The sequence below is a fragment of the Bos javanicus genome, chromosome 26, assembly GCF_032452875.1.
Source record: "Bos javanicus breed banteng chromosome 26, ARS-OSU_banteng_1.0, whole genome shotgun sequence".
NCBI classification, from domain to species: Eukaryota; Metazoa; Chordata; class Mammalia; order Artiodactyla; family Bovidae; genus Bos; species Bos javanicus.
This window is the reverse complement of record NC_083893.1, coordinates 41,563,997-41,589,007: the sequence shown is the minus strand read 5'-3', so window position 1 is coordinate 41,589,007 and position 25,011 is coordinate 41,563,997. Positions and strand designations below refer to the sequence as shown.

The 25,011-nt window shown below is 48.3% G+C and overlaps 1 protein-coding gene across 6 annotated transcripts in view; it reads right to left on the bottom strand.

Annotated features, from left to right (window-relative positions):
• Positions 1 to 3,143: 3,143 nt before the first annotated feature.
• Positions 3,144 to 25,011, bottom strand: part of BTBD16 (BTB domain containing 16) — a 56,700-nt gene continuing 34,832 nt past the window's right edge. For 2 of the 6 annotated variants that reach the window (XM_061403728.1, XM_061403729.1), the window contains exons 11-17: positions 23,839 to 23,958; positions 10,982 to 11,073; positions 10,031 to 10,113; positions 8,291 to 8,368; positions 7,053 to 7,151; positions 4,821 to 5,009; positions 3,144 to 3,322 (exon numbers count right to left, since the gene is read on the bottom strand). In XM_061403728.1, the coding sequence (XP_061259712.1) occupies positions 3,254 to 3,322; positions 4,821 to 5,009; positions 7,053 to 7,151; positions 8,291 to 8,368; positions 10,031 to 10,113; positions 10,982 to 11,073; positions 23,839 to 23,958 (730 nt within the window). In that variant the 3' untranslated portion in view covers positions 3,144 to 3,253. The remainder of the gene's footprint in view (positions 3,323 to 4,820; positions 5,010 to 7,052; positions 7,152 to 8,290; positions 8,369 to 10,030; positions 10,114 to 10,981; positions 11,074 to 23,838; positions 23,959 to 25,011) is intronic. The other 4 variants (XM_061403731.1, XM_061403732.1, XM_061403733.1 and 1 more) reach the window with 3 other exon arrangements.

Genomic DNA, 25,011 nt, shown 5'->3' with positions numbered 1-25,011 from the left:
CCAGGACAGGGGTTTCCCTCAGCAAGTGGGCAATCGTTCATGTCTCAGCAGCACTTCCTCACAGCGTCTTCCCTCTTGGACATCTGCAGACTTGCTTTTCAGAAGCTTTTAGTTCTTATCTTCCCTGTTACCCCCTGGACCATGGTAAAAATGCCACCAGGCTGCTCTGTCTCCAGACCCAGTGATGTCGATCCCCATCCCCTCGTCTGCCTGGGGAGCTGCTCCAGGGGGAGCTGTTACATGCAGGAGTGGCTGCAGGGCTTACAGCACCTGGAGAGATGGGAGATGGAGGGGCTGCCTTATCCCCCTTTTATAGACAAGGAAGCACCATTCAGAGACAGGAAGTGACAAGCGACTTTTCTGACTTGGCACAATTATTTTGGAGGCAAGGCAAATTTATCGTTGTTTCTTCTCCCAAGTCTGTGCTTCTCTGTGAAAAAAAAAAAAAAAAAACAACCCATCCTATTTAAGAACCATCAGGTTCTAAGGAAGAACTCATTGCATAATCCCATTTTGAATGGGAAGAAAACTCTAAATACATCAAAAATAATTCAGGAAGGTCACCTGCCAAATGTCTGAATGATGGGAGTCCCACTGGATTTTATTCTTTGAATTTTCTCATTTTTTTCAGACAAGCCTATATTATTATACAGAAGTAGCATTTCAGGTATAAAAAGGAAATGATCTTGCTTATTTGAAAATAAACTGCAGCTCCCTATGAAGACTCAGATGTCTCTTAAACATAACATTGAACAAAAGGATGCAGGCATGTAAGAGGGCACGCTGCACGATCTGGTTCATTAAATATTCAAACTAAACAGCCGACATAATGAATGTGAGAGTTGGGATGGTGTTTACCTTCGAGGACCAGCAGTGCCTGGGAAAGGGTTCAAGTTGGGGGGGGGGGCACCTGGGGTGCTGATCGTGCTCTGGTTTTGATCAGGTGGCTGGGATGGGGGTGTGTTCACCTGCGGTGATTCATCAACCTACATCATAGCTTTTTAGCATTGGTTTTGAGTTTTTATGATAATTCACCAAGTTCCTATTTGAAAGATGGTATATTTTGACACAAGGAGACTGCCTCACTTGCCTGGCCTTGTCCCAGCCCTGCAGGGGTGGGAGGAATAATTGAAGCCATGTTTTCCAACAGGCTACCCCACTGGGTCACACCTATGAGTTTATCAAAACACTTCATATCAGGGACAGTCTGAAAAGCATAAAGTATTCCAGGGTTTTCAAACAGAATAAATATAATAGAGAGAACAGATTACACAGATGAAGGAAGACCTCTGAAGGCAAACAGAGGAGAATGAGGCAACCTGGAGACCAGCAGGAAATCTTCACTGCCCTGGGGCTGGAGGGATACACAGGTGGTGTCCCCAGAAGCAGAGCAAGTCTATCTGATGGTCCTGAAACCACAGCAGGAGTCTGCCAGGTAGGTACTGGGATGACAGCGTGAGCTGGAGCCATAGACGAGACACAGCTCCTGCTGGAAAATGCTGTCCACAGCCCAGAGGGTGAGAAATCCCCAAGTTTCTCCCAGTCTCCTATTCTCCAAACTCCCAACACCAGTTCCTGTTGGCTGGACCTGGCCAGATGCAAGCGGGGGAACAGGCCTGCAGGACAGACCCATCTCCCAGTTCCTTTGTCCAACTCTTCCACTAGGCCCCTTCTCACACTCCCACCAACCTCTCTCCCTGCCAGATCACTCTGCCCAGGGCATCACTCCTCTGCTGGGAAGGGGGCTCCTTTAGCCCATCTGCTTCTAAGGTGATCATTAGACTAAGTTTTGTCTACCACCTTGTTGTCCATACAGCATCAGCAATGCTCCATCACGTTCCCAAAGACACCGGATAACACTCTGTGATGGACACACTCTAAAGTGATCCCTTGTATAAGCCTCTCCCCTTGAGTATAGGTACAACATGTGACTCTCTTGTAGCCCAGAGAACATGGTCAAGGTGATGGGTCATCACCAAGATAACCTTAGATTATGCAAGGCTCTGTCTTAGCAGACCACAGTGAGAGAAACTCTCCTGCTGGCCTTGAAGGACAAACAGCCATGCTCTGAAATGTCTCTAGAGAGCCCCATGTGGCAGGGAAGTGCAGGGGGATTCTAGAACCTGGGTAGCTTCTTCCCAATAACCAGTAAGCAGTCAGGCCCTCAGTCATACAGCTGCGAGGAAATGAATCTGCCAGCAACCTCACGAGCTTGCACATGGCTTCTCCCCACTCATGTCTTCAGATGAGAACACAGCCCAGCCACCACTGGATTGTAGACCTGACCCTGAGCAGGTGATGCGGCAAAGCTACCTGGACTATTGAGTCACCACAACTGTATAATAATAAATACACTCTGTTTTATGCCACTAAACTTGTGGTGCTTGACTACACTGAGATAGAAAACTAATCCACAGAGTGAGAAGAGAAACTCTCTTCCCTTGTTTTCTCCAAACCACAGAGTTCCATTTAAAAAGGTGGGACAGTCAGTAAGTCACTCCATACCTTATAATTACTGTCGTCCCTTCCTACCTCTTCGTCTGCCATGGTCAATGGTCAGGTATGTTGTTCTGTGTAGCAGGCAGAGAATGCGTCACGAAAGGGGAATCCCTGCAGCTCCCCACTGGACTATGTTGTTGCTGCTGGTGCTCCCTTCAGAGTGCTCCTGAATGTAATCAAGTTAGAGCTGAACTCAGGGAGCTTTGGGGTCAGTGATGGCAACAGACTCATGGCTCTGGTACTTTCCATCCTCAAACAACACAAATGAGAGTGTTATAGTTTGAACATGTCTCCCCAGAATTCTAACCTCCCAAGGTAATCTCATTAGGAAATGGGGCCTTTGGGAGGTGGATAGGTCTGGAGGGCAAGGCCCTCCCTATGGGATTACTGCTCTCATTAAAAGAGGCCCCAGAGTGCTCCCTACCCCCTCCACCATGTGAGGACATGGGGAGAAGACAGCCGTCTACGAATCAGAAAGCAAGTTCTCACCAGACAGCACGTGGAATCTGCAGGCATCTTGACCTTGGACTTCCAGCCTCCAGACTGTGAGTAATCCAGTTCTGTTGTTTATAAGCCCCCCGCCCCCACAGTCTGCGGTGGTTTGTTATAGCAGCCCAACAGACCAAGACAGCGAACAAAAGGGCTAATGCGACCACTGCTAACAAGGAGAGTCAGCTGAGTATTTGAGCAGTCCCTTTCATGTTATTTTATTTCTTCTTATGTGGACCAGTGGAAGAAATTCTTCTGAAAACTGTTATGATAATGAGAAGACAAATGAAAAACTTGCATAGATAGGGATGCCCACAGTCTGGATTTTCAAGGCCTAAAAGATAAAACAAAGCAAAGGAAACTTTTAGGATAAATGCAATCACCCTCTAGAAGGGTTGAAAAGAGGAAGGCCTAGCAACTGTGTAAGGTGCTTGCTTCTCAACTCTGGCTGCACACCAAGAATCATGTAGAGAAGGTTTTTAAAACAAACCTGAAAAAATTAAGTCTAACTTGAACACAAGAGAGTGCACCAAACTTAAGGATACATCTTAATGGATTTTCCCAGGTGAGCACTCCTATGTGGTCACCATCCTGATCATAATAAAGACCATTTCAGTTACTTCTGAAATCTCTCTCATATTCCCTCCTGGTCAACATTCCAGCTTCCCCTGCTCCCGCCTCCACAGTTCCGTTCAGTCACTCAGTCGTATCTGACTCTTTGCGACCCCATGGACTGTGGCACGCTAGGCTTCCCTGTCCCTCACCAACTCCCGGAGCTTGCTCAAACTCATGTCTATCGAGTCGGTGATGCCACCCAACCATCTCATCCTCTGTCGTCCCCTTCTCCTCCTGCCTCCCACCTGCACAAGGAAATTGCTATTCTGATTTCTAACATCATAGAGAATAACTTGAGAAGCTTTGAAAAATACTAATACTTGGGCCCCCCCCCCACAACCCCCACAGGATATCTGTTCAAGTCTGGGAGGCACTCAGACCTGGGAACTTTGCAAAGGACCAGGTGATTCTGATTGCAGCCAGGACTGGTGTGCACACACACACCTATTCCCTGAAGGGCAGTGAGGGCTTGGATTCACAGCCTCCCAGCACTGCAGACAGGCTCTCCGGCAGGTTCTGGATTGCAGTCATCAGGAGCAAAGCCAGGTACTGAATCCACCTGGATGCCAGGGCAGCCCACTGAGGCAGATGACCTCAGTTCTTCTCGGATGAGCAACAGGCAGGTGGGCTGGGCTGTGGATTTCGCTGGAAGTGATAGGTGATGTCCAGGCAAGAGTGGAGGTGCTGGCAGCAAATACCCTCCACCAAACATCCTGCTTCCCCCTAAAAGTACCCTTCCATATTTATAAAAAGAACCTGTGTGCATACATGCTCAGCCACTTCAGTCATGTCTGACTCTTTTTGACCCTATGGACTGTAGCCCACCAGGCTCCTCTGTCCATGGGGTTCTCCAAGCAAGAATACTGGAGTGGGTTGCTATGCTCTCCTCCAGGGGATCTTCCCGATCCAGGGATTGAACACATGCCTCCTGTATCTCCTGTACTGCAGGATTCTTTACTGCGGAGCCACTAGGGAAGCTGGAGAAAGGACCTGGTGTGACCCAAGTCAAGCAGTCTGGTTTGACTTAAGGGTTTTCAGTATGCCCAGATTTCATTCTAGGAGGTTTCTCTTTAGTGTAATTTGAAGCTGTGATAATCCTTTAAAAACCTAACAAACTTCTCCCGTAGAGCACTGGAGATGTAAAGCCAGTGATCCCAAAAAAGGTGCGGAGAGAAAGAGCAAAAAAAAGAAATCAAAGAGAAAAGACGAGCACGCACGTGGCTTTTGCAGGATGGCTCGGCCAGCCCGAACTTCTGCGTGATTTGGTTCGTCCTGAACTCTTGCCACTTGCCGTCCACCGTGGTCTGGGCTCTGATCTCGTATGTCACCAGGCGCTCGGCTCTTAGGCTGATGGGAGTGTTCTCATAGACCGTGGAGGCACATTCCAAGTCAGTGTGCCTTATTCTCTGCAAGAAGGGGGACCCGCCTTAGGTGGGACTGAAACCAGGGACCCAGAGTCAGCGAAACCTGGTTCCTGGCAAGCCCTCCTGTCTGATGTGTGCAGGGAGCAAGCACTTCCCCATGGCCCCATTTCCCGAGCACACTTGCTGCTGAGTCAGTTGGCATTTGAACCCTCACCGTGAGTAACGGCCGATGGACTGGGGTTTGGACAATTCAGGAAAATGCCAGGAAGTCAATCTGTATTGAATTGGAAGGTCTTCACATGGCTTTGCCAGAATTTAGAAACTGACATAGTATTCATATGAGCTCTTCGACTACTGTTAAATAATTCATCTCTTCCATCCAGTAAAATCCATCATGTACGGAAATGCCTGAGTCACTGAAGACCAAGGACTGGCCCAAGGAAGAGAGGTGACCCACTCAAGGACACATAAAGAGGTGTGGCTAAGCTGGAAGAAAACCCAGGTTTCTCATTCATGTATCCATTCATGATCCAAATGTACCACCCCTACCTTCTTGATACTGTGATTGGCAGTGGTAATAGATATGATAGGACCTCCCTGGTGGGCCAGTGGTTAAGAATCTGCCTGCCAATGAAGGGGACAAGGGTTTGATTCCTGGTCTGGGACAATCCCTCATGCCATGGGGCAACTAAGCCCATGTGCCACCACTACTGAAGCCTAGAACCCGTGCTCAGCAACCACAGAAGCCAACGCACTTTGCAAAGAGGAGCCCGCACACTGCAACCAGAGAAAGCTCTCTCACAGCAATGAAGACTCAGTGCAGCTGAGAATAAATAAATTTTAAAGAGATATGGTAGTATTAAAGATACAGTTTCTCAAGGAGCTTAAAGTTTACGAGACTTCTAATCCAATCCCAAGTGGAGCATAAGGATCCACCATCAGAGTTGTCACCATCATCACGGGGCCTGTTCCAAGGTTTTTGCACAATTTAACACATTTAATACTCACAACAACCGAGGGAGGTAGGTTGTATTACCTTCTCTATCTTAAAGTTCTGGAGAGTGGACCTTAGGAGGTTCCTGAGCTCACCAAGATCATGCAGCTCACCAGGCAGTTTGAATTCAGTCTCTACTCTGAAAACCAGCTCTCCTGCCTCTCCTCAAAGTCCAGCAGGAGCTTGGAAGTGAAGGCCTTCACCCTCGTGCCTCCTCCAGGGTCCTGTCCACAGCTCTGCTTTGCCACCCTAAACAAGACCATTCCCTCTGTCTTTACAAGCACTACGCGCTACCTCCACGAAAGAAGGGCCACCTGTAAGGCATCACCCAGCATGTACAAGTTGAAAGCAAGTTGAAAGATTTTCCTGGCAGTCCAGTGGTTAAGACTTCGCCTTCCAATGCAGGGGATAGGGGTTCAATTCCTGGTTGGGGAGCTAAGATCCCGCATGCCTCATGGCCAAAAAACCAAAGCAGAAACAATACTGTAACAAATTTAATAAAGACTTTTAAAATGGTCCATATAAAAAATCCTTAAAATAAAAAAAGAAAGAAAATGAATTGAGCCCCAGATGTGGTTTCAGAGGACTAGCATTTAACCCTGGCCTTAGCAGTGGAAGCCATACAAACGTGAAGACATTCAGTTTTGAGATCCTTATCCGTTAAATGGGCTAATAGCAGCAACCTCACCACGTTGTTGCAAAAATCAAATGACGTCAAATCTATCAGCCTGATTAACACCAGGCCTACAACACATTCCAAATGAATTAGCAATTCATGTTTAATCAATTATTATTAATTCAATATGAATTGACTGAATCTCAAAGGCTGTTTCAGAGACATACCTCTCTTAACACCAGGCCTACAACACATTCCAAATGAATTAGCAATTCATGTTTAATCAATTATTATTAATTCAATATGAATTGACTGAATCTCAAAGGCTGTTTCAGAGACATACCTCTCTTAACACCAGGCCTACAACACATTCCAAATGAATTAGCAATTCATGTTTAATCAATTATTCAATATGAATCAACTGAATCTCAAAGGCTGTTTCAGAGACATACCTCTGCTCTGCTGTCTTTCTTACCTGCATATGAAAACTATAGGAGGTAGTGTCATGCTTGATTCCTTTTATCTCAAAGAAGAATCCATATAAGGTAATCACTTTTGAATGTGTTGTATACTCCTAAATGAGGAAAGGTAAGCAACAAAGTGACAGGAAAAAAAAAAAATCTCCAGTATTCAAAGGGAAGAGGACATAGCAAAACCAATTTTAGATGAGAAGGACTAAAGGGACTGATTTGTGATTTAAAACACGACAACAATTTTAGCCTAGGAAGGAGAAGAAAGGACAAACTGTAGTGACTTTACAAAGCTCTACAGGTTGGCACTCAGGGGCTATACTTTTCACTCTACATGCCCCTTAGTGGGGAGAAGAAGGAGTTAAGCACGTTCTTGGATGACCCTCAGTCTGCAGACCTTTAAAACAGAGTGTTTTGCTACAATTCAGTGGGCCTAAGAGACCCTCCATGCCCACAGCATTACAGGGTGTCCTGGCCACTGCTGTCTGCAGTCTGTCCACTTGGACAGATCTCTGCAAGCAAGGGGCTGGACCCAGCCCTTCCAGGCTTGACCCAGGGGCAGTATCTGATGATAGATTCAGGACCCCAAACCCCTAAAATATGAACTCTTTTGAGGTCACTTCTTAGTGGCTTTAGTGAAGAGGGAGGGTTGCAGTCATTTCCTGGAGAGCCACGCCTATCCAGGGAGCCCGAGACAGTGCAGCTGCTGGTCCCTTGGGCTCCTCCGGCAGTTGAGCCCCCGGGTGCTCTGCAGCCGAGCTCACGACTCACAGCTGGTTCGAGTCTGGGCTCCAACAAAATAGCTGCCCAGATTAGCCACCTTGGCAACCTTAACCACGGGCTTGGAGTGGAATCTCTTCTTGAGCGGTTGGCAGCTCACCATATTTGTGGTGAAGAGGATGACCAACTCATCCCAGGTTGCCCAGGTCTTTCCTGACTTTAGAACAGAAAGTTCCACATCCCCAGGGAAATGACTCCAATCCTGAAAACTGAGACAGCTGGTCAACCCCATGGGGTGCTGTAGCTGTGTATATCAAGTTACTGAATGGCCTATCCCAGGGCCCTGTCTTGTGAATTTTACCCCTGAGCAGATGGTGAGTGTTCAAGAGCGACACCTACAAGTTCCTTTTCTGCCTTGGCCATCTTGCCACAGGTAATAATTGACCACGGTCATTGTACAAAGGTCTCTAACCAAGCACGAGGTGGGATGGTCCTTCCCCTGGCTCAGTCTGGTGGTCAGTACCTGGTTAAAAAGCAGCCCGAATCTCACCGCCTGGGTGCTTAGGTCTTTCACGTGGGCCATGTCGCCCCCATTCTCCAGCTGAAAGGAAAACACACACCACTTACCAGCAACCTGATTCCCCAACAACATCTTCACTGCATCGATCCCAACATCCCTCACTGTGTTCAAAAGAGTTCTGTCTCTGGAGCCTACATTCACCCATGAATCCAGTCCACAGTACTTACTGAAAACCTGCTAGTCAGGTACCCTGCTCAAGGATTTCCCAGGATGCAAAGATGAGGACACGAAAAATGCCCCAGCATTTTTTTCTTAGCTGAGAAATAAAATGTGTTCATTGGGAGCCCAATCACAAGGCAGAGCATATTCTTGTCTACAAACTCAAGACCAGGTATGGCCCCACGTGGCAGGCTCCACGTGATGACTGGGGTCAGGAGGGAGCACATTTCAGGAGGATGACATTGGTGGTAGAGGGCAAAGGGAAGGAGGTGTGTGGGCCAGAGGATATGAAGAGGGAGGTGGGGGACTCCCTGAGGTGTCCAGCTCCAGCTCCGAGACTGTCCCCCCTCTCTCTGTCACCCCTCTCCTTCTCTGCTCCATCAGAGCACAGTTCTGAGTTACACCCCAGAAGAGCACAGTTCCGTGGAGACCTTATCTGCTGTGCGGGGGCCATTGAGCCCTGTGGTTTGCACATTACAATACGTGTTTGTTGAGCTGAATTGAATTTTAACTAGTGACTCATAAACCTTCAGAACTCAAACACTGCCCCATTTCATCTCTGAAAATGCACGATTGGAAGCACATAAGAAGCACAATAGTTTGCACGGACAATTCACAAAGGGGGAAACACCACATGGAAAAATATTCATATTTACTAGTAATAAAAGGGGTGCCTATTAAAAAATGAGATGCCATTGTTCACTTCACAATTGACGCAAGTGATGGAAAAGGAAAATGCTCTGTGTTACTGAGCTCAAAGGAAGGCACCTCATTTATCACTGGGGAAGGAGTAATTTGGTCCCAAGTTTGCTAATATATATCAAGAACAAAAGTGCACACTCCTTTTGGAGCCAGTATTTTTTACTCTTCAAATTATCCTATAAGAAAATAATTCTCAGTCAAAATAAACCATCATGTGCAAATGCATTCACCATACAGTCTATTTATAATAGTTAACAATCAGAAACACCATGACTTCTCTACAACAAAGAAGAAGCCAAGTAGCACTGGCCAGTCACCAAGTGGTAGGGTTAGGGTTAGGTTTTGTAGCACATCCTTTTGGTGAGTTTGCAGCCATTAAAAATGGTGATAAAAGAACATTTCATTACGCATTTCTTTTTTAAGACTGGAAGGTCATATGCAATGAGATGTTAGCAGTAGTTGTTTTGGGTGATGGGTCTGAGGGTATGCGTTTGCTTTCTTTCAATTTCTCTGCATTTTGAAAATGTCCAATAATAAGTACATGACATTTGCTTTGGTGAGGGGACTCAGTGTGGAGGGCCATGTGGCCAATGGTCTCTGACTCTTCAGGTCAACAGGGCTGATGCTCTAAACACCTGGGCTCCAAGGCGGGGCCACCTCCCTCCTCCCCTCCAGGCTTGGCTCTGTCCACTTCCCCTGGGGAAGGATCCAGATACTTCCCAACCTCAGAAGCCCAGAGGTTTCAAATGCAAAACACATCCCCAGAAAAAAGCAAAGGCAATAAATTTTGCTAACTGTTTCCTTGTTGAGTTGGCGACTTACCGCGTGGTAGTGGTTGGCTGTAACCCGGACCAGCCAGGATTCAGGGAAGAAGTTTATGTGCCTAAGCTCTTCCAGATCCTTGCCTGGGAAGATGCACAAAGGGAACATTCTTATGGATTTATTCCTCACAGAACTGCAAAAGTCTTGCTTACAGAGGAGAAGAGGAGGAAGTCAGGAGCTGAGAATGGGAGAGCATTCCTATCCCATCCTTAGACATGCGGGACCCAAGTGGGACATTCCAAGGCACTTTCTCCCAAAGTGTCCACAGCCAGCCTCCCCCATGCCCCGCCCACAATCGTGCCCAGGAAGGAGGGTTGAGATCCTATAAACAAGTGTTTTTGGAGTGTCTAGAAGCCATTTGGACAAATCTAGCTGGGCTCCATCAACCATTTGTTGGGTTTAGAGCTACTCATTCAATCTGGATGACTAGAAATGGCTTTGAAAAAGTTCTCCAATGTCCTTTCAGATGCAAAAACCTCACCGAGTGGCCACCTGGGCTGCCCCAAACACACTCCCCAAGAGTGCCCTCTTTTTCCAAGTCACAGCTGCCTTGCCTTGGGCCCAGAGCATAAGGATGAGGAAACTCTAGCCCGGAGCACAGACCCACCGAGCAAGGGAATGACCCAGAGGGGCTGCCGCACTAAGAGGCCAGGCATTTGGTTAGTTGGCAACAACCCAGTCCTGGGTGCCGAGTGCACTTTCACAATCACTGGGTCTCTTCCATCCATCGTCATGTTTCACAGAAACTCTGATTATCTCCGTTTTACAGACAAGGAAACTGAGGCTGGGTGGCTAAATGACTTTCCCCAAATCACACACTTTGGAAGTGATAGAGCCAGATCTCGATCTCGGCTGACTCTTTTGGAAATGGCTGGTGGGCTTCTCTGGGAGTGCTGAGGGGCGGGGCAGCCAACAGCCTCCCCTGGACGCCCTCCCACGGGCAGGACTTACCTTTGGTGATGCTGTGCAGACGCAGGCAAAGGAAGAGCGGGATCAAGTTCTGTCCCACATCACGGTCCAGAAAGGCACAGTTCTTGGGGAAGCTTAGCAGAGGTGCAAAGAGGATAAAAGGCTTTCAGAACCCTCCTTTCTGGAATAGGCTGGGGCTCATGAAAGTCACATCAGGGGCTAAGTGAGTCCACCCACCAGAGGTAGATGGTGCCTGGTTCTCTCTTGGATGGATGGGGAGTGTGGAAGCAGAGGGCAGCTGCCACTGAGGTTTTTACGAGACAAAAGGCTATATATCCCTGTGTGTACCACGTAGTGGGTGCTTGACAAATACTTATTAAGTGATGATGGAACACATGGGACTGTACAGAGGGTTTCAAAATACATTTTCTCACTTGAGTCTCACAAGCTTCTCAAGGGGGCAGACAGGACTAATACCATCGGCTCCATTTTACAGAGGAAAAAACGATGACTCAGCCAGGACTTGAACCTGTAGCTGCTGATTCTTCCTGCACACATGCTGCCCTTTGAGTAACTGGCCAAAGGGCAGCTGAGGCATTTCAAGAGCACTTTCTGGGACTTCCCTGGTGTTTCAGTGGTAAAGCAGCCGCCTGTCAATGCGGGAGACACCAGAGACATGGGTTCTGTCCCTGATTCTGGAGGATCTCACGTGCCATGAAGCAACTAAGCCCATGTGCCACAAATGTCGAGCTGCTCTAGAGCCCAGGAGCCACAACTACTGGAGCCCAAATGCCCTAGATCCCGTGCTCTGCAACGAGAAACCACTTCAGTGAGAAGCCCCCAATTGAAAAGCCCATGCAGCAACAAAGACCCAGCACAGTCAAAACTAAATAAAACTGTTTTTAAAGAAGCACTTTCTGGTAGAATTAAAAGGCACGGTCAGATGAGTGGGTAACTCATTTTAGCAGCTGGTTCCGGGATCAGCTCTGCAACACTGTTAATACTAAACTCGGTTAATTTCCACACGTGGCTGACGTCAGGGCCGGGCTGAGATCACACTCACCTTGAGAAGACACGTACACACATCCACTCCTGTTTTGAAACAACTTGCTTTGTAAAATAGTCACTTTTGACCAGTGGGGACAACAAGGGATAATTTTCCAAGTCCCTTTGGAAACGTAGCCATTCCCTCAAGTCAGTTCCTGTATGAGACCAGCCAAGGGCACTTTTAGGATATTTTTCCATGAATCAGGAGTGGTGTCCAAATCACACCCTGTCCCAGCCAGACTGAACGCTCCATTGGCTCTGTGTCCTGCCTCTGCTGGGGGTGCCTACTGCCCTGCCTGGGGACCATTTGTTTTCACAAGATCTGAGAATTCCTGGGGCTCTCCAACTCCTCTTCATGGCAGTGGTCCCAGGAGAGAAGATCAGGGATGCTGAGGCATCGGGAGAGGGGATGGAGCACGAGGACGAGTGAGCGAATGCAAATTCAATGACTATTTATTAGAATCCACTGGGGACCTGGGCTTCCCCGGTGGTGCTAGTGGTAAAGAACCTGCCCACCAATGCAGGGGACATAAGGGACATAGGGTTCGATCCCTGGGTCAGGAAGATCCCCTGGAGGAGGGCATGGCAACCCACTTCACGGTATTCTTGCCTGGAGAATCCCATGGACAGAGGAACTTGTCAAGCTACAGTCCATAGGGTTGCACAGAGCTGGACACAACTGAAGCAGCTTAGCAAGCAAGCACTGGGGACCTATCTCTGGAGTGGATGGACCAGGCATAAATAAAGGAAGGCTGATACTTCCAGGAGTGCAGGGCTATTGATCCTGGAACCAGCCCTCCATTACCCAGGGCAGTAAGAGCTGGGCTGGTGGGGGCCATGCCAGTACCCCGAGAAACATGGACCTCTTAGCTGGACCAAAAACTCTTGCTTGCCTCCTTTTTCTGATTTGAATGCCACTTCCTTCTCTGCCTCTTTCTTACCATTTAATGGAAGAAGAAGCTGGGCAGCATTGTGGCAGGTTCAGGCATCAAGGAGGGAAGAAGGGGCTGATGGCACAGCCCCCCAGTCCAGATTCGTGCTCTGAGGAATAAGCCTGTACTCTCGGCAAGGGCTCCCCCAACCCAGAGCAGCCTGGGAGAAGACCAAACCTGCTGGAGCTGCAGGTTAATATGGTCTCAGCCCAGAAGGGAAAGGACCACCTAGAAGACAGATTTCCCCTCCAGCTCAGAAGCCCCCAGGTGACAACTCCACAGATTGTGGGAAGGATGCTGGGAGGGTAAGGAGGGACCCGAGGCTCCCTGCAAGAGGCGCTCAGACCTAACAACCATTAGCCAGGACCTCTACGGACAGACCTCCTCCCCGAGAGGACCCTGGAAGGGTTTTGTTGAGACAGGCCCCTTTGGGTCACAGGAAGTGGGACTGATGGTGGCTGACTTGGCTAGGTCACAAGTCAGCTCATCCATTGCCCAGCCATGCTTGGGGTCCCGGAGCTCGGGCCCTGGAGTCAGACAGACCAGGTTCCAGTGCTGGGGCAGCCAGCCATCAGCCACGGGATCCCGCCTCCCCAGGCTCCATCTTCTTCTCCGTCGGGGGGGACAATAGTCAGTGTACTTCCCTGGGAGAAGCAGAGGTGACAGTTCTTGTGAAGTGCTGGGCACAGCTGCTGGTCCCAGTGGTCCTCCCAATCACCACCACCGTCTCCTCCTCCCAGGGAGAGACCTGGACTGGAGCCGGTCAAATGCAGATCAGGCTTTTGGTGGCGCTCATTATCACTTATTGTTCAGTCGCTCGGTCATGTCTGACTCTTTGGGACCCCACGAACTGCAGCACACCAGGCTTCCCTGTCCTTCCCCATCTCCCGGAGTTTGCTTAAACTCATGTCCACAGAGTCAGTGATGCCATCCAACCATCTCATCCTCTGACGTCCCCTTCTCCTCCTGCCCTCAATCTTTCCCAGCATCAGGGTCTTTTCCAATGAGTCGGCGCTTCGAATCAGGTGGCCAAAGTATTGGAGCTTCAGCTTCAGCATCAGTCCTTCCAGTGAATATTCAGGGTTGATATCTTTTAAGACTGACTGGTTTGATCTCCTTGCTGTCCAAAGCTGCCACCCTCTAACTCAATGGAGCTCCAGGCCACCTCAAAGGAAGTAAACAGTGGCCTCAGCTGCTAATTCTCTATATTCCCCAAACATCTGAGTGGTGTGGTCCAACCCCTTGAATCAATGGGCATAATCTTGCCACTAGAGCCAAGGGGGTGGACCACAGCAGAGCCCGGACTCTGTTGAGACTTCTGGAGACAGCCCGAGCATATCAGTCTAACTCAATTCCGCTGGTCAGGGTGGGGAGGGGGTGGCATCTGGATTTTCTAGGCCAAGGATAAACACACTCATCAGTCTCTTTATGTCACATAAAGTGGGGAAGCTGGCTGTGGAGTTAGAGCCCCTTTGCATGGCTGTTTGGTGGACTCAAAGGCTGGCCTGGCTTCCCCTGGTGCTGTGCTCTGTCTGTAGACACTTTGGGGTTAGCAAGGGCATGGCAACCCAGTCTAGTATTCTTGCCTGGAGAATTCCATGGACAGAGGAGCCTGGTGGGCTACAGGCCATGGGGTCGAAAGGAGTTGAACATGACTGAGCAACTGAGCACGCACTGACTAACGTTTCTGAGAAAAGCTTCAGGCTATGGTGTCTGACTTTTAAAGGTCATCGGAAACCCTTGGAGCATGAGCCCCTTAGGGAGGATGGTTCATAGATCCTTGATCCTGAAAGACACACTCAGGTCACCTCTGGGTTCTGCTCACAAGGCACTGGGAACACATCCCTCCTTCTGACCTCCTGAAAGACAGCGCCCAGGAAAAGTCTCCATCACACCAGCGCAGGCTGTCACTTCAGAGCTGCTGTGAGCCATGACTTTCTCCCTTCCTCCATCCTGTCATCAGAATCATTTACCCTTCAGACTCAGAGCCCCATTAGCCCAGCATTTCAAATTTTAGCCTTTTAAATGCACTCTACAATTCTGACTCATGCTACAGCACGGATGAAACTTGAAGACATTATGCTAAGTGAAATAAGCCAGACACAAAAGGACAGATACTGTGTGACTCCACTTACATGAGGTTCCTGCTGCTCTTTAAATGCTAAGTTGTGTCCGACTCTGCGACCCCATGGACTGCAGCCCACCAGGCTCCTCTGTCTGTGGGATTCTCCAGGCAAGAATACTGGAGTGGGTTGCCATTTCCTTCTCCAGGAAATCTTCTTGGCCCAGGGTTCGAACCCATGTCTTCTGCTTGGCAAGTGGATTCTTTACCACTGAGTCAACCTGAGAAGCAGATGAGGTTCCTAAACAGTAAAATTCACAGAGACAAAGATAGAACGCTGGTTGCCAGGGGCAGAGGGAGAGAGGAATGGGGATTTACTGCTTTACGTGTAGGGAATTTCAGTTTAGGAAGAACAAGTTCAGGAGAAGGATGATGGGAACCGTTATATGACAGTGAGAACGTACGTAATGCCCCTGAGATATACACATAAAAACGGGTAAAATGGTCATTTTTATGTTCATATGTGCTTTTTACCTCAATAAAGAAATTGGTGTTAAAAATTACTTCATCCCTATGAGAAATGTTTGAATATTTTAAAGTGAAGTTTGAAATACATGACGGACTTGGGGGCGATAATACACGACAAGAAAGGGAAAGGGCTTTTTTTCAAAAGGTAACTCGGTGCAGAAGACCCGGACGCCTTGTGAAACCCAAGAAGCAGGAAACGGTCCCCACAGCTCCCGACACCAAAGTGTGGTAAAGAAACAACAGTTCTGAATGTCACCAGCACCACCATCACCCACCAAATGCCACTGCCATTCAGGGCGTCCTGCCAAGTGCCGGGCTGGGCCTCTGCTTTGAGTCAGAATGAACCTACGTCAGACTGAGGAGGGAGCATTGTTAACCTCCAGTCAGTAAACAGCAGTAGTGGGACTCAGACTCACGGCTGACACCTTTCAACACACACTTCATTTATGGAATACGTTCGGCTCTGCTTCCTGGACTGTCAACTCTGTGAAGATGGGGATTTTCATCTGTTCTGTTTACTCATATTCACAGCACCCTTTACAGTGTCTGGCTCTCCGCCAGCTTGCAATAATGTTAACTGAATTAACCAGATGAATGAACTGGTCCTTGCCGACCCACCAGGCTCAGTCCCACCATCCCACCCCTCCGCTTACCCGTAGTTCCTAGGAATGCAGTTCCAGCCCAGGGCATGTGTGTGCACACACGCATATACACATCACACACATGTGCATGCACAGGCCAGGCTATTCTATGCCAATTTTCCTAACTCCTCATGGGGTTCTGTCTGTTGTTGCCATGCTTATTTGTCAGGCCAAGTCCTATTGGTCATTTATCGAGAGTAGTCAATGTCATCTTGATGAGGAAGATGAAGATGGTCCTGACCTTTGCCCAAAGGCAGAACTGAGACTAGAAATGTTATCTAATAAGGACTCTAACTGCCCTTTGCAAAGGCCTCCTGCCTTCAGACACATATTCCTTGTGTTCTCCAAAGTCTCCACTCTTATGGTTGAAGAGGACGTTTGGGGTTCACCCAGTTTGGGTAGAAGGGCTTCCCGGGTAGCTTCCCTTCCCACTTCCCAGGCATAGTGGTGAAGAATCTGCCTGGTAATGCAAGAAACGGCAGGTTTGATCCCTGGGCTGGGAAGATCCCCTGCAGTAGAAGATAGCAACCCACTCCAGTATTCTTTCCTGCCTGACAAATCCCATGGACAGAGAAGCCTGGAGGGCTACAGTCCATTGGGGTTGCAAAGAGTCAGACACGACTGAGTGACTGAGCAGGCATGCACAGTTTGGGTGGAAAGCCAAGAAGCCAGGTGAGGGAAGTGCAAAGGTAGTAAGGAATAGGAATCAATGATATTTAGGCACCTTGAAAAGAAGGAGATTCAATTTCCTGGAAGCCAAGCTAAGGGGGAAGGGAGCCATGTGGTCAGAGTCAGAGAAGAAATCAAACCAAGAAATGCAAAAGTCAGGTCATGAGAAATCCTGACTTGAAATATATGAACCTCCCTGCATAGGGCTCAATGGAGAGACTCTGAGAGAGAACAACTTAACCACCTTCAATTCCATGACTCATGGAATACTTCAAAATGAATGTTCCTGTAAAGAGATCTGAGTTTCACACCGGGGTTGCCCGGTTTTATGAACACTGCATGGTTACATCTACAAACGCCACCCATTAATCACCAGAGATGCATGGCTTCTGCCTGACCTGGCACCCAGAGTTATAGTGCATTTCATTCCAGACGCCTGAGGGCTGGGCCACGAGGGGTGCAGGGCATGGCTGGGTGGCTCTCCTTGGAGGCTACTCTCGAGTGGTGTATGTGAGGAGGTGGTGCTGGGTTTGTAGACCAGGGTGCACACACAGCCAGCACATGCTCTTGTTCTCTCTGCAAAAGACTCAGAAGGAGTCCGTCCAGTGTGCAGGTGGGATCCAGGAAGACTTCCAGGAGGAGTCCCTAAGCTCTGCAAAAACTGGGTCAGATTTGGACAGGACATGAGAAGGAGGAGGAGCTTCCCTGGTGGCTCAGACGGTAAAGAATCTGCCTGCAACGCAGGAGACCTGGGTTGGGAAGATCCCCTGGAGAAGGGACTTGCCTGGCGAAATCTATGGACAGAGGCTACAGTCCGTGGGGTCACAAAGAGTTGGACATGACTGAGCGACTTGCACTTTTACTTTCACTAGGAAGGAGAAGACTTAACTGCAGACGTCAGGGAATCTAATATTTGGGACTGGGTGGAAACTGACCTCATTGACTGCTTTCAATGACCTCCTTCTGGTGAGGTTGCTGGAATCCACCCTTGCAGTGTCTGCGAGGGACCCATTTAGGGCTTAATGAAGCAGCTAAAGACAAGAATAACAGGTCTGTTCATGACTTGCCCTTAACTCTAAGATCTCAAAAGATGTGTCTGAAGATCTAGGCGCCCCAGGTCTACCCAGCTCCACCACCAATTTGCAAGAGTAAGCCCCTACCCTCCCTGGCCATTCATCCCTGAATAGATTTTACAGACATACTACTGAGTAAAAGAAGCCAGACATGAAAAGTCTATGCTCTAAGATTCTATTTATGTAAAATCCAAAAGCAGCCAAGACAATCTCCTAGAAAAAGAAAGCAGGATATTGTTTACCTTGGTGTGGGAGAGGTAGTGACTGAGATAAGACACATTAGGGGGCTGGTCAAGTTCTGTTTCCTGGTCTGGGTACTGGTTATGGGCTTCCCTGGTGGTTCAGACAGTCAAGAATTTGCCTGCAATGGAGGAGACACGGGTTCGATCGTTGGGTTGGGAAGATCCCACGGAGGAGGACATGGCAATCCAGTCCAGTATTCTTGCCTGGAGAATCCCATGGACAGAGGAGCCTGGTGGGCTACAGTTCGTGGGGTTGCAAAAGTGGGAAAGAGTGAGTAACTAAGCAGGTGTGTGCACTTTGCGGAAATTAATTGAGCTGTTCACTTAAGGTCTGTGAACTTTGCTGTATGTTTTATATTTTGATGAAAAATGTACTTTAAAAAAAAGTGGAAAATTTGCCTCTGGCCCTTTTCCCATGGATGAGTCTTTGCAGCTCCCCTGGGCTTCTCAGACTGCTAAGTGGAATGAAAGGATGACTTTTCCTCCATGGACCAATGAAGGCAGTGGGTTTGCTTACATTTTTTGTTTTTCTTACAAGGAAATGTTAAATTTAATTCTGGACAGCCTATTTGTTTTTCTAAATTAACTACTGCCAGGAAAACAGGCTGTGGGTGCTGAGCTGTGTGCCTGTGTGTGTGTGTGTATGTGTGCGCATGTAAGTGTACACACATGCCTGTGTCCTTTCTATACTGATGAGTTTAGACAAAAATGAAAATAAGCTTGAAGATGTTCTTAAACATGGTGATGAGCAAATAAATCGCCCCTTTAACTTTCCACTGGTGTCCCCAGGAGTATTAATCGCTCAGTCATGTCCAACTCTTTGTGACCACACGGACTGTAGCCCACCAGACTCCTCTGTCCATGGAATTCTCCAGGCAAGAACACTGGAGCGGGTAGCCATTCCCTTCTCCAGGGGATCTTATGGATCCAGAAATCGAACCTGGGTCTCCTGCACTGCAGGCAGATTCTTTACCCTCTGAGCCCCCTTGGTGCCCCTGGCATAGAGAAAATGTCCAATAAATATGTTGAATGAATGAAAGAAAATAGATGAATAAAACACAAGTGAGTACAAAAGACTTGGACATATATCTTTATTTGCAGGTACAGTGGTGCCGAAGGAGTTAACTACTTAGATACCTTCCCTCCTAGCTCAAGACATTGCCAAGACAGATGAGCAAAGGAGTGTCTGGTCTGTTTGGCTCAGTTGCTGCTCCAAACTCTCCTTTCTGGACACTGGGCCACTGCTGGCCCAGCTGGAACCCCGAGCTGCAGCTCAGCCTCACTCCTGGCTGGTCTGACACTCAGGCAGCTACTCTCGCTGCTGTCATGCTATGAAAGTCCTGTTGCGGAGGTCCACTCTGACCTCTCTTCTAAACCACTCTGTCATTTAAATAATTTCAACAACAGATGCAACTTTAAAAATGGGGCAAGCCAGCCAACTTCCTTGGTTCTCATTCCCAGGCCCGTGTACTGTCTCCCAAGGTCTGCTCTTCTGCCCCACCTTTCAATGCTCCTGACGTGTCCCCGTCAGTGGCCATGGAAACTTCCCTGCCTAGCTGTTCCCTCTGTCTTCACTGGACTGTGGAGCTCAGCTCTCCTGGTGACTCAGTTCTGGAGACCATGGCTTCCCACAGGCTCCCTCCTCCACCCCAGGAGTAGAGGTGCCTTCTCGAAGCCTGAGCCCTCAGGCCAGCAGCTCTGAAGCTCAGCCCTGAGGATCCTCAGGCCAACACAGAGCCTGGGCACCACCAGCGCCTGCTCATGTCCTAGGTCGGCATCACCAACCTAGTGAGACATTATTTCTTGCTGAGCCTCATGAAAGCCTTAGAACTCTTCCTAGTCTAGTCCACCAAACAGACCCTACTCATCAATAAAGATGGAAGGACTTCCCTAGCATTCCGGGGGTTAAGACTCTGCTCTTATCCACTACAAGGGGCGCAGGTTCCATCTCTGGTCAGGGAACTAAGTTCCCACATGCCGCAGGGTGTGGTCTAAACACATAAATAAACAAAAAAAAGCCACACCTCCTATTTTGAGTTGCAGCAGACATGCTGTTCTCTGAGTCTGGCATCGGCATAGTAAGACCCACTTCTCTGATGAATGTTTGATGGAGAAGGAAATAGCAACCTACTCCAGTATTCTTACCTGGAGTATCCCATGGACGGAGGAGCCTGGTGGGCTAACAGTCCATGGGGTCACAAAGAGTCGGACACGACTGAGCGACTTCACTTCACTTCATCATTCCCTAAGCTGTTACATGCTCAGCATTGTGCTCCGTAAGCTAGGGCCACAATATAGGATTACAAACCCTCCCTTTCAAGCTGCTTATGATGTGCCCAGGGAGGCAAAATGCATGTGCCCACCAAGCCGTTCATAAGGAACCAGTGGTTGAAGCTCCCACAGGGTCCCCTCCATGGATGGACAGAGAAGAAGGGGCAACGCCAGCTGGCTGGAGTGGGGGTGCTGGGGAGAGAGACTGCTGATCCCTTGGCTCAGTTCAATTCAGTCCCTCAGTCGTGTCCGACTCTTTGCAACCCCAGGGACTGCAGCACAGTAGGCCTCCCTGTCCATCACCAACTCCAGGAGTTTACTCAAACTCATGTCCAAACTCATGCCATCCAACCATCTCATCCTCCATCATCCCCTTCTCCTCCTGCCTTCAATCTTTCCCAGCATCAGGGTGTTTTCCATGAGTCAGCTCTTTGCACCAGGTGGCCAAAGTATTGGAGTTTCAGTTTCAACATCAGTCCTTCCAATGAACACTCAGGACACACATTTGGGAGGTGAAGTCATTGACCAGGGAGACCTGTAGGTGCCACCATGCTGAGTGTGGGTAGTGAGCTGGGATGGTAGGCAAGCCACCCATAGTCCTAAAAATGGGCCATGGGCCTCCAAGTTGGGGGTGAGCCTCGGTGATCACCAGGGGGAAGAGCATCTGAGGTCCAGAACTGTCTCGTCTTTTCTCCCAAGAGGACACCAAACTTGCCGGAGGGAGAGGGAGGGGAAAGGAAGGAGGGATGCAGGGCAGGTGGGCAGGCTGGCAAGACTCTCTCCCACCCTGCAGTCAGAGAATATAGCGCCAGGTAAAGGATACCATCCCGACTGCTCAGGTTGGGCAGGGAGGCCATTTGGAAACACATGAACGGTTTCCAACAAGGAATCCCAGCAGGCTCGGGGCCTTGGAGAAATGCACGACGCAGAGGGCTGAGGTCTGGGATCAAAATGGAATCACTGCAGATTCAGGAGGAATGGAGAAGCTATAACTGTGAGACCTACCCCCAGGCAGGAGGAAGCTTCGAGACCCCAGCTCAGGCAGGCCCAGGAATCCTCACTTTCAGGGCCATAGGCCTCAGCTCCCTCACTTCCACTTGTTCCTCTCCCAGTAAAAAACAGTTGAAATGAATCACCTACATTCTAGCTCATTTCCTATCTCCCGGTTCTAGACGTTTCCAGTAGGAGACCTAACCTGGTGCCAAGTAGTGACTTTTCCTGGTGTGCATGACTCACTGGAAAAAGTGCCTCTTGGGCTATTAAAAGAGTTGGCGGGGTGTGGATTTAAGACATTCGAGTTCAAAGCAAATTATATAGAAGCTAAGCAAGGACATATCATTCTGGCAATGAATACTGCTTTCCCCCGATAAGACAGGAAAAAACGGGCTCTTTAGTTGACGTGGTGCACAGATGCTCTAGGAAAGGATTAACTACTTCGGAACAAGGCCAGTGAAATTTGGCATAAGCTGGTCAACGTGCTGATGAATGTGTGGAAGGTGTGTTTGCTAAATGCACTTGTGCAAAAGGAAAGGCATCTCCTGATTTCCTTGAACACACCTTATCTTGCTTGGAAGCCCCCATCACTGCTGATGTGGGGAAGAGAAGGTAAGCCTGCCCATGAAGGTAAGACAGTCCATCTAGGGTAGATCTTCCTGGCGCTGTCTTTGCCCATAGGACCACCACACTCAGCAACCAGCATGGATGATATGAGAGTATTTACAAGGTTTTAATAGAGGCTAAAAAGACACAGTGGGTGTCCCAGGTGGCTCAGTGGTAAAGAATCTGCCTGTCAAGGCAGGAGATGTGGGTTTGATCCCTGATATAGGAAGATCCCCTGGAGAAGGAATTGGAAGCCCACAGCAGTGTTCTTGCCTGGGAAATTCCATGGACAGAGGAGGCTGGTGGGCTACAGTCCACGGGGCACAAAGATTGGACATGCCTGAGAGACTAAACAACAACAAAGAGATGCAAAATAGGTAACTGCTTTCACCTGCACCCCCAGCCTGTTCCAGGGCCCCAAACTGCCCAAGCTGACATTGCTAATGGGCCGAACAGACAGAAAACACAGGCAGAGGAGGACAGGGCAGGGGAAGGAGATGCGCTGCAAGGCAAGTTTAGAAGCAACTGGCTAATAACAGCACTGAACTGATCGGCAGCCTCAGGACTGTTCCAAACACCAAACCTGGGGGTTCGCTACTGAACCAACTGCAGCATGCACAAGAGAGGAACCCTCTCATTCCAGGAATGGGAAGCAAAGCTTCTTGGCAGTTGGCAAGTCTGGGTTCAAGTCAGGCTCTAACCCCTTATCACTTGTATGATCTCTGACAAGATAGTCATCTCCACCTCAGTTTCCTCATCTGTGAAATGGGAATAATAAATCCAGCCCCAAGTATGACATAGATTAAATGAGATTACAAACAGAAAGTACTGATCAGAATTGCTGCATTTAGTAAGCATAATTAAATGGTGCCCATCCTTATCCTGTAAGTTATTTTTAAAATTAACTGGAGTATAGTAAAATTATCGGAGTATAGCAAAATTATTAGAGTATAGTTGCTTTACAATGTTCTGTTAGTTTCTGCAGTACAGCAAAAGGAATCATTTATATGTATACCTATATCCCCTCTTTCTGTAATTGTCATTTTTCACTGAAATGTTGAGATATATAACTTTTAGAATTTATAAGCTTAGAGAGTCTAAGAGACTAGATTAATGCTATGAAGTCTTTTTAAGTTCAAATGCTTTTTCATCTGTCCAGAACATTCGGAATGCTGCTATCCAGTGAGACACAAACCAGAATGCTCTGGTCTGATTTAGGCATATTTTAAGTATGAAAAACTCAAGGCCAATACAGAATGGTAATTTCCCTGAGGGAAAAAAAAGTACCTTTTGTATCATGCTTTTTACTGGACATAGAACACGTGACTGTCATAGACATGACACAGACTGTCACAGTCGTGGCACAGATGCACATGACTGTCTCATAACTCCTATTATACATGGAAAAGGCAATGGCACCTGACTCCAGTACTCTTGCCTGGAAAATCCCATGGACGGAGGAGCCTGGAAGGCTGCAGTCCATGGGGTCGCTAAGAGTCGGACACGACTGAGCAACTTCACTTTCACTTTTCACTTTCATGCATTGGAGAAGGAAATGGCAACCCACTCCAATGTTCTTGCCTGGAGAATCCCAGGGACAGGGGAGACTGGTGGGCTGCCATCTATGGGGTCACACAGAGTCGGACACAACTGAAGCGACTTAGCAGCAGCAGTGGTGCAAAGTTATCCCATGATCTTAGATCCCATAAGAAAACCGCACTGTAAGCCCTCTGAATGATACTATGAAAAACAGTATCACTAACGCTTCCTCCACGGTATTAGGAGCAAAGAAACAGTGTGTGCACAATTCGTCAATCAACACTATGTTACGTTACCTGCTAAAAAACATCAACACGGTTTGGTACATCGGAAACGTCTGAGTTTTGTTGTTCAGCTGCAAGTAGACCCACAAAAGGAGCGTTTTCAGAAGGTGAAACTCACTAAAAGTAAACAACCTGGCCAAAACAAAAGATTGAGAAGTCAATTGAGGAGTAGCAAAAACCATGCTGTGTGTATGAGAGTGAAAAGTTGAGAGTGAGTTCAGGAAGGAGGCGACGCCACCCTGAGTCTGTATGTGGACTCACAGAGAGATACCAAGTCTCAGGTCACTCAGCTGGTAACTGGCACGGCTGGGACTTGATCTTCAGCCAACCTGAGCCTTCACCCACCTGCTGTGCACTGTAAAATCATGACCATCTCATTGAATGAGCTCCTAGTAGGAGGCGGTGTTCTCAAGGTGGTTCCATATGTCCTTTTATTAAATTCCACCCAGTAACCCTGCAAAGTTGGGATATATTTCTTACTTTTATAGATGTGGCTTCCCTGGTGGCTCAGACGGGAAAGAAACTTCCTGCAATGCAGGAGACCCAGGTTCAATCCCTGGGTCAGGAAGATCTCCTGGAGAAAGGCATGACAACTCACTCCAGTATTCCTGCCTGGAGAATTCCATGGACAGAGGAGCCTGGTGGACCCCAGTCCATGGGGTCGCAAAGAATTGGACATGACTGAATAACACTTTCACCTTCATACTTTATAGATATGGATATTATTAAGACTGACCCTGTTTATTTAAAAATTTAATGTTTTGTTCAGCATATTAATTTTCACTGTAAAATATGGCACTAAGATATACTTTATCTCAATGGCTGAAGGTTTTTGGTGTCCCTTAAGTATTGCACCCAAGGTGAATGCTTCATTGGTCATATTCCAATTCTGGGCCCAACTGGGGAATAACTTGTCCAGAGTCACACAGTTCTGAGGTCAGACCTGGGCAGGGGTCAGTTCTGCCCCAAGTTGGCTGCAGAATCTCTTGCAGGCTGCTTTCCGGCCCTGCAGCTGCAACTCGCTCATCTGTAATGTAGCGATTACAGCCACTGCTAAGAGGGTACAGTAAGTTCCCTACACACACAAAGCTCTTTCTGAGAGCGAGCTCAGAAGTCCAATTTGTCCCTAAATCCAGCAAACTTTCGAGCCCTGGGTCAGCAAGATCCCCTGGAGAAGGGAATGGC